The sequence below is a fragment of the Lichenostomus cassidix genome, chromosome 4 (genome assembly GCF_008360975.1).
Source record: "Lichenostomus cassidix isolate B80296 chromosome 4, HeHo_3.0, whole genome shotgun sequence".
Taxonomy (NCBI): Eukaryota; Metazoa; Chordata; class Aves; order Passeriformes; family Meliphagidae; genus Lichenostomus; species Lichenostomus cassidix.
In genome coordinates this window covers 1,202,439-1,216,225 of record NC_139484.1, presented here as the reverse complement: position 1 = coordinate 1,216,225, position 13,787 = coordinate 1,202,439, and the positions used below count along the sequence as shown (strand labels likewise).

The following is a 13,787-nucleotide window of genomic DNA, read 5'->3' as shown; positions in this document are numbered from 1 at the left end:
CCTCACGGAGCCGTGAGGGAGCGGGGGCGGGGCCGGGGGGCGGGGCCAGGGCCGGGGCGGGGCTTGGTGCGGGAGCACGAGGGGCGTGGCTCTGAGGCAGGCTCAGCGCGCCGGAAGTGTCGGCGCGCGCGGCACGCGTTGTGGGCGTGGCCGGAAGTGCGCAGAAGCCGCGGCAGGCGGGGGGCGCCGCCATTACGCGGAGCGGAGCCGACCCGAGCGGGCCGCGCGTTCCCGGCCGCCGCCGCCGGCACCCACAGGCGGGCCCGGGCCTCGGGGGGCCCGCCCGGCCCCCGCCATGGAGGAGAAGGGCTTCGCCAAGGAGCTGGACCAGTGGATCGAGCAGCTGAACGAGTGCCGGCAACTGAGCGAGAGCCAGGTCCGCAGCCTCTGCGAGAAGGTGAGTGCGGGGCCCGGACGTTGGGAGGGCGGGATGGTGCCTGTGGCTTACCCGGCGTTGGGAGCCAGGGTTGCGGCCGGTGGGTTATCGGGCATTGGGAGGCGGGGTGGTGCCTGTGGGATATCGAGCTTCGGGAGACAGGGATGCGGCCGGTGGGATATCAGGTACTAGGAGAGCAGGTGGTGCCTGTGGGATATCGGGCGTTGGGAGAGCGGGTGGTGCCTGCGGGATATTCGGCATTGGATGAATGGGGTGGTTCCTCATGAGATTGGACATTGGGTGATCAGGATGCTGCTGCTGGGGTGTCCAACACTGGGAGACCGCGGTGGTGCCTGTGGGGTATCCGATGTCCTGGTATGCTGCACAACATGGAGGAGCCACGTGCTGAAAAATCAGTGGCTGAAAAATCCCAAGTCAGTGAGGAAACCCTCTGACTTCCGAGATGGGATCTCGGGAAGCAGAGGGGCAGAGGTGAGACCCAAACAGAGGCTCACAGCCTGCTGAGGGGGACCAAAATAGAAAGAGGAATGGGCAGATAAAGGACACTGCCTGCTATTCTGCACTGTGGTTTGGACAGTCCTTGGCAAATGCCTGCTTGGATTTGTTTAGTGGATACTGGCAAGAGCCTTTTTTCCCATGAGGAGAAAGATCCTTAGACTTGTGCTGGGTTTTGTCAGAGCAATCCAGTGTGAGCACTCCCTCAGCGCTGCAGTCTGTGATCAAGTGAAGATTTTCCTTTGGCAGATGCTTTCAGCAGTGATCCTGACATCTACTTAACCCCCACAGCTTCTGTTTTCTTCCCTCCTTTTCCTTTTTTTAAGGAAGTGTTAGGGCTATCCGTTTGTTTTGTGATTGTTTTTCCAGAGCTCCATCAGTTGTGAGGGAGCTGTGGCTGTTTGGGAAGCTGGAGTTGTGGCTTTTCTGTTTTGGGAAGCTGAAGGACAATGCCAGCAGACTGTGGCTGACTGCACAGGGTGTAGGGAGAAGCTGGATAGGAAAGCTCAGCTGGAGGTGGGGAGGGTGTTTGTCCTCCAGGTGGCAGGTGACAGGTAGGTGTGTCATCTGTCACAGCACCTTCTTCCAGGCCTCTAGAAAATGATGGAAACGACTGGGGCATGAAGGAAACACTGTGCTCTGACATGGCTTGTTTAAGTTTTGGGGAGTGGTTGTGTCACCCAGGAGAGGAGCTTACAAAAACCTCTGGGTGTGCAGCCCTCCCACAAAGCTGGTTTAGTTGGTTTCCTTGAAATAATGTTTGGATAAATGCTTTTCTCCAAAACACTTAGCATTCTTGGTTTTGGGGCTGATTTCAAAGAGGCCAAGCACAGTGTTATCTCTTGCCTCAGGTTTCAGTTTGTGGAAGAACTCAGTACCAAAACAAAAAATCAAAATGAGGTAGGGATTAAAAAACCCCACCAGAATCCCAGAGTTATCTGTGTGGGTTATTCCTAGTTTTAAGTACTGGCATGATGTATGGTGATTGAAGGACTGGACACAATGAAAGTATGCCAAGCGGTTCTGCACTCTTAAAAAGTTCTTGTAATTTGCACCTGTAAAAGTGACATTCCGTCCTCACCTGCCCAGTGACAACATCATTTGACAGCTGATCAGCCCCGTGTGGTTCATGCAGGTGATGGAGGTGCCACCTCTCACCGTGAGAATGTTGCTCCCATTCTGCTGGTCTTTAAAAGGAAAATTAGCTCAAATCCTGCAGCAATTCAGAGGATAATAGGACAATCATTCTGATACTGCTGGAGCTTGCACTTTGAGGTGCAGGAGAGGGAGTTGAGAGCTATCCTGCTTAGTCCAGGCAAAAGGGTTTTTCACAAAGACAATGAAATGGGATATGAAAGAAGGCAAGGAGGGGGCTGTATCCAGAATTAAACAAGAAGGCATCTATAACCGTCCCTCTCCTTGTAGCTTCACTTTCCTCTTCTTGTTCTTTAGAGACGTCAGAGGGAACAAAGTCTGGTTGCATATGAAATTCTCAGTGTTGTGTTGTTAAATCTCTCTGCTGGTGATGCTTATTTTGGGGGGTGCTAGCTCAGGTACTTCTAGGAAAACCTGGACACCTTGGCAGAGGTTCCAGGGTGTCCACTGCTGCCTTGTTCCTGAAGGGTGGGACAGCTCCATCCCATCTATCCCTCTGACTTCCATGTCACTTGGCTGGTTCTCGTTCCGGCTGTGCTCCTTGAGGTTTGATATCCTCAGCCCATTTGTTGGCACGATAATTTGGTCTGTGGCAATTGGTGGGATGAAGGTCCAGGTGAATTTTGATCCCAGGCTCAGCGCTTGGCTTCAGATTCCCAGAGAACAAGCCTCTATGGGTGAGACCGAGCTCAGGGGATGAATCTTCCAGTAGGAGTAGAGTCTTGCCCTCCAAGGGTCTTCAAAAGGACACAATGCGTTGAGGTGATGGGCAAGCTCACAGCCAACAAATAGGCTGCTTTTCACAGTCTCTTTGAGCACAGGCATGGCAACCATTGGTTTGGTTTATTTAATAAAAGGGAGATTTATTTAATAAAAACACCTGAAAGCTGCTGCTTTTTATCCTGACCTGGATATGGTTTTCATCTAGCACAAGTGGGACAGATGCACAGGAAGCCGATGCCATTAGTCACTGTTTTCTACAACAAAGGTAGCTAAAATTTGACTTTTAAGTCATAGTTATTTATTAGCCTTCTGGATTAAGTAAGTGATGATGATGCCAAGCAGCCTGCTTGCATCAGAGGTTTTTATTTTTGCATTGTAGTAATGCTTTTTATTTTAAGTCACTTGATTTCAGTGTTCACACTGCAGACAGATGCATTGGTTAGTCACTGCTTTTCTGGGGTGTTTTTATTGATGCTGAAGATTTTGAAAGTCTTGTTCTGCATTAGAAAATCATCAGATGAGGGCAAACTGGGACTCCTGAGCTTGATGGGAAGCAGCTCAGTAGAGTTAAGATGACAGAGTGGATCTGTCCATGTGCACGGATGAGTGTCCGCAGGGTGAGCTAAAATGGGCTGCAGAGGAGCAGCTGGTTGGCAGCGTAAGGAGCTGCTCCTCATCACCTGCCAGCTCTTCCTTCCTCATCAGGGGAAGCTTCTGGATTCTCCTAGAACCAGCATTTCAGGAGGTGGGCTGGTCCAACTGCCTAGGATAGATTTAAGGTGAGCATATTTGCCCTATTCATGTGGAAAAGGAGTCCTACTGAGCTCGAGCTTGGAACAAACCTCTGCCTGTTGCTTTGTGCAACAGTCGGAACACATGGAGCAGCTGTTTTGTGGGTTTATATTTGTCTCTCCCAGAGGGTGGAAGCTCTCAGAAGGCTCTGTAAATGCTTTTAAAGATGTGTGAGCAGAATTTGAGTGCTACTACTGCACTCAAATACAACATGTTGAGCAGTTCCCAGTCATGTTAGAAGTGCAGACCCAGTATCATCAAGTCCATGGGCAGGATGTCACATTAAGGATCAGGATCGCATCCCTCAGGTTAGGTTCTATGCAAAGAACATGCTGGATTCAGTCCAAACTGTCCAAACTCCTTGGGGTTTAGTTATTCCTTCCAAATACATGTTTTCTCCTAAAAGAGGCAAGGCAACAAACATTGGAATGAGAACTCAGACATCCTCAGGGAGCCCACAGAGGGTATCCTTGGGAAGCAGCTCCTTCATGGCAGCACCAAGTGGGAGCTACCTCATCCCAAGCTAAGGAATGTGGCAAGGTATACACAGATCACCTGCTGGTGACTGCTCAGTGCTGGAGATCTTCCAGCCCTTTTGTTCCGATCAGATGGAGCTGTCCTGTGGGTGTTCCCTGTGCCTCAGATGTGCCTGGAGCGCTGATCAGCATCAGTCAGTGAGCTGGAGGCAGCACAACAAACCTGGCATTTGATAAGGATAATAAGGTGATGCAGATAGGCTACATTGCATGGTTGTAATTAGCAGAGGAACTGCTGGGTGGGGAAGAAGAGATGACTAAATCCAGGGATGCCATCCCTCCATCTGTGGTTGTTTTGTTGCCAGCTGGGTACAGCCAGGGAAGCTGGCTGTGGCTCTGTATGTTCCAATTGCCTCTGTCTTTGCTTTCCAGTTGTATGTGACTTGCCTGTAGAAGTTGCTAAACTGTTGTGCTTGGAAGAGGATTGGAATTCCAGCAGGAAAAATGTGCCCTGGGCAAGGGAATTTGGCGTCACTGTAGTAAACCTGCTCATCTTGGTGCCCTGGGATTTGGGAAACAGTCCTTGCCTGTGCTCACCCACTGAACTTTTTTTCCAGTGGCCAGCTTGAGCAGCAGTGATAAAACTGGGTTTCCAGTGGGAATGCAGTGGAATAACATCACCTTCTTCTAGAGGAGCTTCCTACCTTTTGTCCTAAATGTGTTTTTTCTTGCCAGGCTAAAGAAATTCTTACAAAAGAATCAAATGTGCAAGAGGTACGCTGCCCCGTCACCGTCTGCGGGGATGTCCATGGGCAGTTCCATGACCTTATGGAACTCTTCAGGATCGGTGGGAAGTCTCCAGACACAAACTACCTGTTCATGGGAGACTATGTGGACAGAGGCTATTACTCGGTGGAGACAGTGACTCTCCTGGTGGCGTTGAAGGTACGGCTTGAGAGATTTGGGGCCAAACCTGGGAGTTTGGGATGATTTTCTCTGGAACAATTTGCTTTTCCCATTGACATTGCTGTTGGCTCAAGTGTAACGGATGTAAATTGATCCTTGTCAGTGGACACATGCTGCGAGCAGAGTGCTTGGCTGCTGTCTGTGATATTCCATTACTGTTTCTTTCCATCCCGAGGGTGCAATTCGCATGTTAAAGAAGCTTTTTCTCTATTGCCAGGTGCGTTACCCGGAGCGCATCACAATACTGAGGGGCAACCACGAGAGCAGGCAAATCACACAAGTCTATGGCTTCTACGATGAGTGCCTGCGCAAGTATGGCAATGCCAACGTCTGGAAGTACTTCACAGACCTGTTTGATTACCTTCCACTCACAGCTCTCGTAGACGGCCAGGTAAGCCTGGGATAAGGAAAGCACTCCCTTCCATAGATTTCTGCAGGCTGTGTTGTCTGACATCCACATTAACAGTCCCAGACAAGCCCCTTTTAGCTCATGATCTGAGGGTGAGATGCCTGGAGTTCTAAATGAGTGATAACAGAATTAAAACCAGCTCTTTTGGAGATCATTCTACCTTTCACAAGATGCACTTAATAGATTGCTCTTTTTTTTCTGGAACAGATATTCTGCCTCCACGGTGGCCTGTCTCCATCCATAGATACACTGGATCATATCAGGGCTCTGGACCGCCTGCAGGAAGTTCCACATGAGGTAATAAGAAAGGAAATGCTTCAGAAACTTACGGAAAATGCAAATACATCTCACATTGCAATCCCTTTAAACACACAATTACACTTGGATTATGGCCTTTCCAGGAGCTAGAGCAGATGAGCATTTGGGCAAAACACGCACAAGTCAGTGTGCTTAGATTACAGCAGCCTACAGGAGAGTTGTGGGGGTTTCATAGGTGTTTTCCCCAGAATCATGGGATTTTTGAGCTTTTAGTTTGACTCAAAGAGCAGGATTTGTCAGGAAAAGGTGTTTGCTATCTTCAGCCTCATAATAGATGTGGTAATGAACTGACAACCACCCCATGAAGCCACACTCTGTCACCATCCTTCCTCCCCAGCCAGCCCATCCTTTTGTGGTGTCTCACCTTGTTATTACTTCCTGGGGCTTGAAATCTGGACTGAAAAACCACACTTGGAGCTCTTGGGGCAGCTGGAAGTTGTGTTGGGAGTGGTTAGGTTTTGCAGATGCGTGTTCAGTAAACTCCTCATGTGCCTTGTGCTGAGCAGGACGTGCTGGCAATCTTGTTACTGTAAATAAACCATGTTGAAGCATCTTGCTGCTGATCTGACAAACTCTTAATCTTTCCAAAGGGTCCGATGTGTGATCTGTTGTGGTCGGATCCGGATGACCGCGGCGGCTGGGGCATTTCTCCACGTGGTGCTGGCTACACCTTTGGGCAGGATATTTCTGAAACCTTTAACCACGCCAATGGTCTCACACTGGTCTCCCGCGCTCACCAGCTGGTCATGGAGGTAGGGCAAGGACTCTGCTAGCCAGGGCTAACAAAACAGGGGCCCATGGGGGTCTCCTTTGGGACACCTTCCACTCATGGGTTTGTTGACACCAAAATCTTATGTAGGTAAGTACCAAAGAGAGGCTTTAATCGGGTGAAAACAATAAACAACATAAAATTATGTGCTTTGACCTGCAGTCTAAATAAGGGAATGTTCTGACCTTTCCAAGTAAATTTCCCCCTCCAAGTAAATTGCCACAGGGGCTGTGTTACACCAGGTTTGTGGCAGGAATAATCTTCTTAATACGCTCGCTGTTCTTACTTTGACTGCTGCTACATCCAACGTCCCATAGTACTCAGCAGTCAGATGTGACAGGGATTATGCCATTTTTGACTGTCGACAGGCTATTCTTGGATGCCTTGCTGGAAAAATGCCAGGTGGGTCAATGGAGCAGAAGCATTTTTAAAATCTAGTGCGGTTAGATCCCTTAAGCAGAACCTGTGTCAGAAGTTGCTGGCATCTAGCAGGCAAATTGTCATTTGTGGTAGATGACAGCTGAAGGCATCCTTAAAAATCCCAAGGCCTTTTTGTGGTACAGTCCATAATTTACAAGTGAGGAGTGGATGATTTCCTGTAGACTGCTTGAAGCGGGTTTTGCCAGGTACCTACTTCTGCTTCTTGTGGTAAAGCATGTATTTTGAAATGAAACTAAGTCAGTTGGAAATACTTAGAGAAATCTCCAGTTTCACAAGTGCCTCGAAGAGGTTCAGGCCTGAAGAGGAACTTTGGACAGGCTGAGGTTTAACAGAGACCTTTTCTTTCTCTCTCTTTTCCTGTCAGGGTTATAACTGGTGCCATGACCGGAATGTGGTTACCATCTTCAGTGCCCCCAATTACTGCTACCGCTGTGGGAACCAGGCTGCTATCATGGAATTAGATGACACTTTAAAATATTCCTTGTGAGTATCCTGGCTTGGGCTGGGCTCTCTTCCTAACCAGTCTGTGAGGAAGAGCTAGTCTTTTCCAAAGGGGCTCTTCATGGAAAGCTAGCTCAGACCACTCTGGAATTAGTCTTGTGTGCTCTGCCTTAAAATAAGTAGTGAGTTAAGCTCCTAAAATCTCCTCTTCCTGGCTGTGTGGAGAGTTGGAGCTTTTGCACTTCAATCCCTGTATTGGAAGCCCAAGCTTCATGGAGAGAGTAGAAATACATGGATTCTTGTATTTTTTTTAATCTTTGGTAGCACTGAGCTTTGTAAAGATGGGTGAGAGGGTCTGAACTGTGCATTCAGCTGCTCCCATGGGAAAGCAGTGACAGGCCGCTGGATCACTCTGATGAGTTTTAACTCCCATGAATTTTTGTTTTGGGACTTGGAATGTTTTATGTGGAAGCAGCTGGGGTGAGTAGAGTGATAGCAGCAGGAGAACAAGCCTGGCATTTATCGTGGCATTGGAAAATGACTTGCAGAGGAGGGTAAGTGATCCCTTTTTCTATCCTGCAGCCTCCAGTTTGACCCAGCACCTCGTCGTGGAGAGCCTCATGTTACCCGTCGTACCCCAGACTACTTCCTATAAACCTCTCCCAACCTTTGTAGAAGGAAGTACACCTGGCATTTTAAAAAAGCAACAATATTTACACGTTTCTGTAAGAAATCAGGGTTCGTCTCAAATCCCCATCATGGACCAAAATGTGCCATACAGAGGACGAAGAGCATTTAGCACAACTTGAGACTGAATTCCTTACGACACTCTCTCTCTCTCCCATGCCCATCAGCCCGAAAGTCAGTTTGCCTGCTGTATTTGTAGTCATTGTTTTCCTTCTGGACTGTTCAGAGAGGAAAAGGTAACTCTTTAACAACACTTCATCTCCTTTGACACTTCTTTGTACATTTTTAGTTCTAGTGTTTAACTGGCATGAATTAGAGTTTGTTTTCCAGGGAAGTGCACACTAACTTCATCCCCCACCACTCTTTTATTTTATTGGAAAGACCGCTCAACTTAACTGGAGAAAGGAAGTGATTCCTGCTTGGGAGTACGTTGTCATAACCCAGATAAAAGCGTTCCCTTTTTAGCTCTATTCCCTTTCTGTGTTAATCCTGCCCCCATTTTTTTTTGTTTGTTTGTTTTGGGGTTTTTTATTTTGTTTTCTCTTTTGTTATCCGTCCCCCCCTTCCCCTCTGTATATTTGTCCTGGAAGTGCTTGCAATCCTCCTCGCTGTACCTGAACCAATAAACTCGCCGTTGTCAGCCCCAACACGTGGTGTTGTGCAGGGCCGGGGCGGGGCCGGGGCGGTCTCGGGGGCGGGCCAGGGGCGGGCCGAGGCCGGGGCCGGGGCGGGAGGGTGGCACCAGACCGAGCCTGGAGCGATGGCGGCGGCCGCTTACGAGCTACTGGTTCTGGGCGGCGGCTCCGGGGGGCTGGCGGGAGCCAGGCGGGCGGCCGAGCTCGGCGCCCGCGTCGCGCTGGTGGAGCCGCGGCGCCTCGGCGGTACCTGCGTGAGTCACTTGCGGGCGGACCCGCACCCGGGGCGGGGAGGGACGGGGCAGGGGACGAGTGGCGGGGGGCCGGTGCCCCCACGCTGGCTCCGGTGACCCTGGGATGGTGGCGGAGCCCCCGGGGAGGGTCGCGGTTCGGGAAGCCAGAGACAAAGAATCGCCCTCCCAGTGTCCGAGGGTTGTGCAAAAACCTGCCTTGTCAGGTCGAAGCAGGACGGATCTGAATCCCCCATCTCCACCAGCTTTTTCCTGGACATTTTCAAGCCGTTCTCAGACAGGAGTCAGGATGTTGACAGGTCCTGGATCCGTGTAGCACGGCGGTAAAGCAGAACTCAAGAGCATGGTGAGCTGGTAACAAGCCAAAAGCCAAACTGGTTCCTCAGATAAGCTGGAGACAGACTCTAGTTTTATGCCCTAAGTGCATTCTGTTGGCAAAATTGTCATACTGCCAGAAGTGCAGGAAAGAGATGGCAAAAATCTTTCTCCTAGAAAATAATTTTTAGATTATCAGTGGAAAAAAACCTTGTGATTGTAGGCTCCACCTTCCATATTCTCTTTCAAGGAAGTAAAGGAAAACAGGCAAACCGCAAAACCTTGAGCCTCCCAAGGCAGTTACACCCTTTTGCCAGGAACCTGTAATCCTGCCTTTGTTTTCCTGAGCAGAGAGCTGAGATGCAGTACCAGCCTGACGTGGGATGCTCTCTGGAGCATTGCCTTTGGAAAACTGAACCTTGACACTGAGACTTGCTCTTATTTCCCCCCAGGTCAATGTTGGGTGCGTGCCAAAGAAGGTAAGGGTGTTTTGCCACCAGCTGCAGTGGCACCTCCGGTGGTTTGGGTTGGGTTGGGTCTGGTATGGGTGCCTGCCAAATTGCAGGGAAGTGCTGCCACAGGGTGTGGGGATGAAGGAGCAGGAAGGAAGCAGGGACTCAGATGGTATTGAGCCATTGGGATGCTGTGGGCACTCCTGTGTCCCATGGGTGCTCTGGCAAAGGTGAGGGATCAGGAGGCCTGGCGGGGATTTTCCTAGAATCAAACTTAGTCTTCCCAAGAATCAAAATTAGTCTTCCCAAGCCAACCTGAAGTTTGTGCGGGCAGGTGATGTGGAACACAGCGGTCCATGCGGAGTTCATCCATGATCACGCTGACTATGGCTTCGAAACACTTGGCGTCAAGTTCAACTGGAGGTAAGTATGGAAAGGACCAGTTGAAAACCAGTGTCTCCCAGTGGGTGTTCCATGGGGAGCAACCCACTGCCCACCTCAAAGGGGTCCCTGCCCACTTTGAACTTATCCATGGCTTGTGCAGAGCTGATTACGTGACCAGGATTCTCTCTGTGTTTTGGAGAAGTGGGATGGCAAACTGGCTGTGGGAAGAGACTCTGGAAAAGACAAATGCAGGGAAGGCAGGCACAAAAATCTCACTTTGGTGGGGAAAGGGTCACAGGGAGCCATTTTATTTTGTGGCATGGCTGCCATGTGCCAGAGAGGTTGAGTTCACAGAATCATTAAGATAGGAAAAGACCTCTGAGATCATAAAGTCCAATCTTTGACCAATGACTACCTTGTGAACTAGACCATGGCACTGAGTGCCAGGTTATTCCTGAGCTCTGAGGTTCATCTGCTTGCAGTGATGGTATTCTCTGCTCTGTTCCAGGACCATCAAGGAGAAGCGTGATGCATACGTGCGGCGCCTCAATGACATCTACGAGAACAATGCCAAGAAGGTGAGCATGGGATGTGTTTATCCTGCAGTCTGAGGGGCAAAAGTGATGGATTTTTGGCCACTTTTCCAGCCTTGGGTAGAAAAATGAGTGTCCTCCAACTGTGGAAGCCCTGGTTCCTGCACCTCATCCTGCTGTTAATCCCATAACTGTTACCTCTAAGGCTCACATTGACATCATTCGGGGCTATGGCAAGTTCACTGCTGATCCTGAGCCAACCATCGAAGTGGATGGGAAAAAGTACACAGCTCCTCACATCCTCATAGCCACAGGCGGGCGCCCAGCTGTCCCTTCTGACAGCGAAATTCCCGGTGAGCCTGATGAAATTCCTCAGACTCCTAGTCTGGAGAGAGGTCTGCCAAAGCACAGCAGGCTTTGGGAGGGGAACAGGGACAGGTGGAAGGTGTGAAAAGGTCTCTGCTTTGCAGGTGCAAGCCTGGGGATGACCAGTGATGGCTTCTTCGACCTGGAGGAAATGCCAAGGTAAAGTGGGATTCACCCCCTGCCAGCACTGGTGCTGGCTCCAGGTGCCTGCACACGGCATCGTTGCTTCTCCGCAGACGCAGCGTCATTGTCGGGGCTGGCTACATCGCAGTGGAGATCACGGGGATCCTCTCCACGCTCGGCTCCAAATCCTCCCTGCTGATCCGCCAGGATAAGGTAGTGCCACCACCTGTCCCCAGCTGTGTTTCCTGCCTGGCTGTCTCATCCCAGCCCGCCACTGTTTTCTGGTTGTCAGTTCCTGGTGAAGGAGGATCTGAGTTGGTACAGGAATGGTGATGTAGCAGATGGTGGCATTGGAGCCATGGAGAGGCTGGGGGGACATGTTTTGGCAGCACCTACCCATGTGCCCGGCATTTCTGCAGCTGTGTGTGTCACCACGGCTTTCCCTTGAGCTTTATTTCAAGTCACGACTTGAAAAGAGGAAGAAAGGAAAAAAAATAAGGGAGGAATAGAGAAGTTTGTTAACCAGAAGCACCCCAAACCTCTCGGGTCCCAGGAGCAGCAAAATACCGGTGGAGGGACTGCCAGGCGGTGCCATTGTCTGCAGACCCTCATCTGACAGGGCTGGGGGGTCTTTCCCCAGGTCCTGCGAACCTTTGACTCCCTGATCAGCTCTAACTGCACCCAGGAGCTGGAGAACACCGGCGTGGATGTCTGGAAGCACACACAGGTAGGAATGCACAGAGCAGCCCTGTGGCACATCCCATCCTTCCTGGAGAGGCAGGGCTGGGGGAAAGCTGCCATTTTGGGTGCAGCTTGCTGAGCCATGCTTTTGGCAACATCCCTGGTTCTGCACTGCAGCATGACTGCCATTGCTCGTTGCAAGGCGAAACCCATCCACACCTTCTCCTGCTGCTCTTGCTGTTCCCTGTAGGTCAAGAAGGTCACTAAGTCCTCGTGTGGGCTGCTGGAGGTAACGGTGACCTCGGCGGTGCCTGGCCACAAGCCGACGGAGGGGGTGATTCGGGATGTGGACTGCCTGCTGTGGGCCGTGGGGCGGGAGCCCAACTCCGAGGGGCTGTGCCTGGACCAAGTGGTGAGATGGCAGCACGGCTGTTCTGTGCCAGTGGGAGGATGCCCATGGGTCTCCAGGGTTCCCTTGGGGCTCCAGAGCCTGTCACAGGATGATGTTCCCACCACTTGCCCCCCACCTGAGAACACCGTGGCCACCAGCACAGGTGCCCCATGGGCTGTCCCATCCTTTCTGGAGCACATGTGGCTGCTGTTTCCTATGGCAGGGTGTACAGGTGGACCCCAAGGGCCACGTGGTTGTGGATGAGTACCAGAACACCACCAGGAAAGGGATCTATGCTGTTGGGGATGTCTGTGGGAGAGCCCTCCTCACCCCAGGTACTGTGGCCGTGCCCCTTCCCCTGCACAGCCCCTCAGTGCCATGACATGCTGTGGCTCAGGCTCCGTGTCCCTCCCCGCAGTGGCCATTGCAGCTGCTAGGAAGCTGGCCCACAGGCTCTTTGAGGGCAAGCAGGACTCCCGGCTGGACTACGAGAACATTCCCACCGTTGTCTTCAGCCACCCGCCCATCGGCACTGTGGGGCTTACCGAAGGTAGGGATGGGCAGGGCGTGGAGGGGGTGAAAGGGCTGGAGACACTGGCTCAGAGCTGCTGCTTTGATGCTCGACATGTTTTTATCTCCAGCAAATGAGCCGTAACAAAAGGGCTTTGACTCCTCTTTGTAAATGCCTCATGTGCATCTCTCTGACCCCTGCACTGTGGCTTCTGCTGCAGAGGAGGCTGTGGCCATCCATGGGAGGGACAACGTGAAGATTTACAACACCTCCTTCACTCCCTTGTACTACGCCGTCACCCAGAGGAAGGTGAAGTGTGTCATGAAGCTGGTGTGTGCTGGCAAGGAGGAGAAGGTGAGCGGAGGGCACCGTGGGGGACAGCTGGGAGGTGGTAGGGACCATGGCTGGCTGTCCTCTTGTCCCTGTGTGGTTGGCTCTTGGGCTGGCATCCAGCTCTCCCAGCACCACACCCAAGAGTTCAGCCTGGATTTTGGGTCACACCTGGCCTCTCCTTTCTTCTCCAAAGGTGGTGGGATTGCACATGCAAGGGCTGGGCTGTGATGAAATTCTGCAGGGCTTTGCTGTGGCCATCAAAATGGGGGCCACCAAGGCCGACCTGGACAACACTGTTGCCATTCACCCCACTTCTGCCGAGGAGCTGGTGACACTGCGCTGAGGCTGTGGGCACAGACACCCCAGGGATGGCAGCTGCAGCTCAGAGGAATGTTTTACGTGTTTTGAAAAGTGCCTTACTGCCGGGTGGGTGCCTGGAGGGTGTGTTTGTAACGTTGGTTTGCTCTGGAGTAGGAAGTAAACACGCTGATGCTGGCGAGTCTCTGCGTTTTGTCCTCTGGTGCCTGTCTCCTGCTGTGCCAGGGTGCTGGCACGGTCCATGGATGTGGTTTTGGGGAATGCTGGCAGTGGCCAAGCTCTCCTCTGCAATCCCAGGCACTGGGGCTGAGCAGGCAGCAACAGAGCAGGGCACTTGTGGCTACTGGAGTATCCTGGGTGGACTCCATCCTCCTCTTCTTCTCATGTCCCAGTACCACCTGGTCTCCCAGCCCATCCTGACATCA

The 13,787-nt window shown here is 51.5% G+C and overlaps 2 protein-coding genes and 1 long non-coding RNA gene across 3 annotated transcripts; 2 read left to right on the top strand and 1 right to left on the bottom strand.

The window, feature by feature from the left end:
• Window positions 1-155: 155 nt before the first annotated feature.
• Window positions 156-8,716, top strand: PPP2CB (protein phosphatase 2 catalytic subunit beta). The gene is made up of 7 exons (XM_085057518.1): window positions 156-397; window positions 4,774-4,983; window positions 5,222-5,395; window positions 5,621-5,710; window positions 6,322-6,483; window positions 7,306-7,424; window positions 7,965-8,716. Exons 1-7 carry the CDS (start codon window positions 296-298, stop codon window positions 8,035-8,037), a joined length of 930 nt encoding a protein of 309 aa, XP_084913644.1. The 5' UTR covers window positions 156-295; the 3' UTR covers window positions 8,038-8,716.
• On the bottom strand, window positions 8,568-10,146 carry LOC146437649 (uncharacterized). The gene is made up of 2 exons (XR_014851458.1): window positions 10,038-10,146; window positions 8,568-8,966 (listed from the first exon to the last, which is right to left on the bottom strand). It is a non-coding gene; the product is annotated as an uncharacterized LOC146437649 (long non-coding RNA).
• On the top strand, window positions 8,827-13,548 carry GSR (glutathione-disulfide reductase). Its single transcript, XM_085057517.1, has 13 exons — window positions 8,827-8,958; window positions 9,723-9,749; window positions 10,057-10,145; window positions 10,615-10,684; window positions 10,845-10,992; window positions 11,110-11,164; window positions 11,242-11,341; window positions 11,769-11,855; window positions 12,060-12,221; window positions 12,424-12,535; window positions 12,619-12,750; window positions 12,932-13,065; window positions 13,238-13,548. The coding sequence occupies exons 1-13, from the start codon at window positions 8,830-8,832 to the stop codon at window positions 13,385-13,387; spliced, it is 1,395 nt and encodes a 464-aa protein (XP_084913643.1). The 5' UTR covers window positions 8,827-8,829; the 3' UTR covers window positions 13,388-13,548.
• Window positions 13,549-13,787: the final 239 nt, after the last annotated feature.

Coding starts and splice junctions, on each gene's coding strand:
- PPP2CB (XM_085057518.1), top strand. CDS start 296: ATGGAGGAGAAGGGCTTCGCCAAGGAGCTGGACCAGTGGATCGAGCAG. Junction 398..4,773: donor TCCGCAGCCTCTGCGAGAAG/GTGAGTGCGGGG, acceptor TTTTCTTGCCAG/GCTAAAGAAATTCTTACAAA. Junction 7,425..7,964: donor GACACTTTAAAATATTCCTT/GTGAGTATCCTG, acceptor TCTATCCTGCAG/CCTCCAGTTTGACCCAGCAC.
- GSR (XM_085057517.1), top strand. CDS start 8,830: ATGGCGGCGGCCGCTTACGAGCTACTGGTTCTGGGCGGCGGCTCCGGG. Junction 11,342..11,768: donor TGCTGATCCGCCAGGATAAG/GTAGTGCCACCA, acceptor GTCTTTCCCCAG/GTCCTGCGAACCTTTGACTC. Junction 12,536..12,618: donor GAGAGCCCTCCTCACCCCAG/GTACTGTGGCCG, acceptor CCCTCCCCGCAG/TGGCCATTGCAGCTGCTAGG.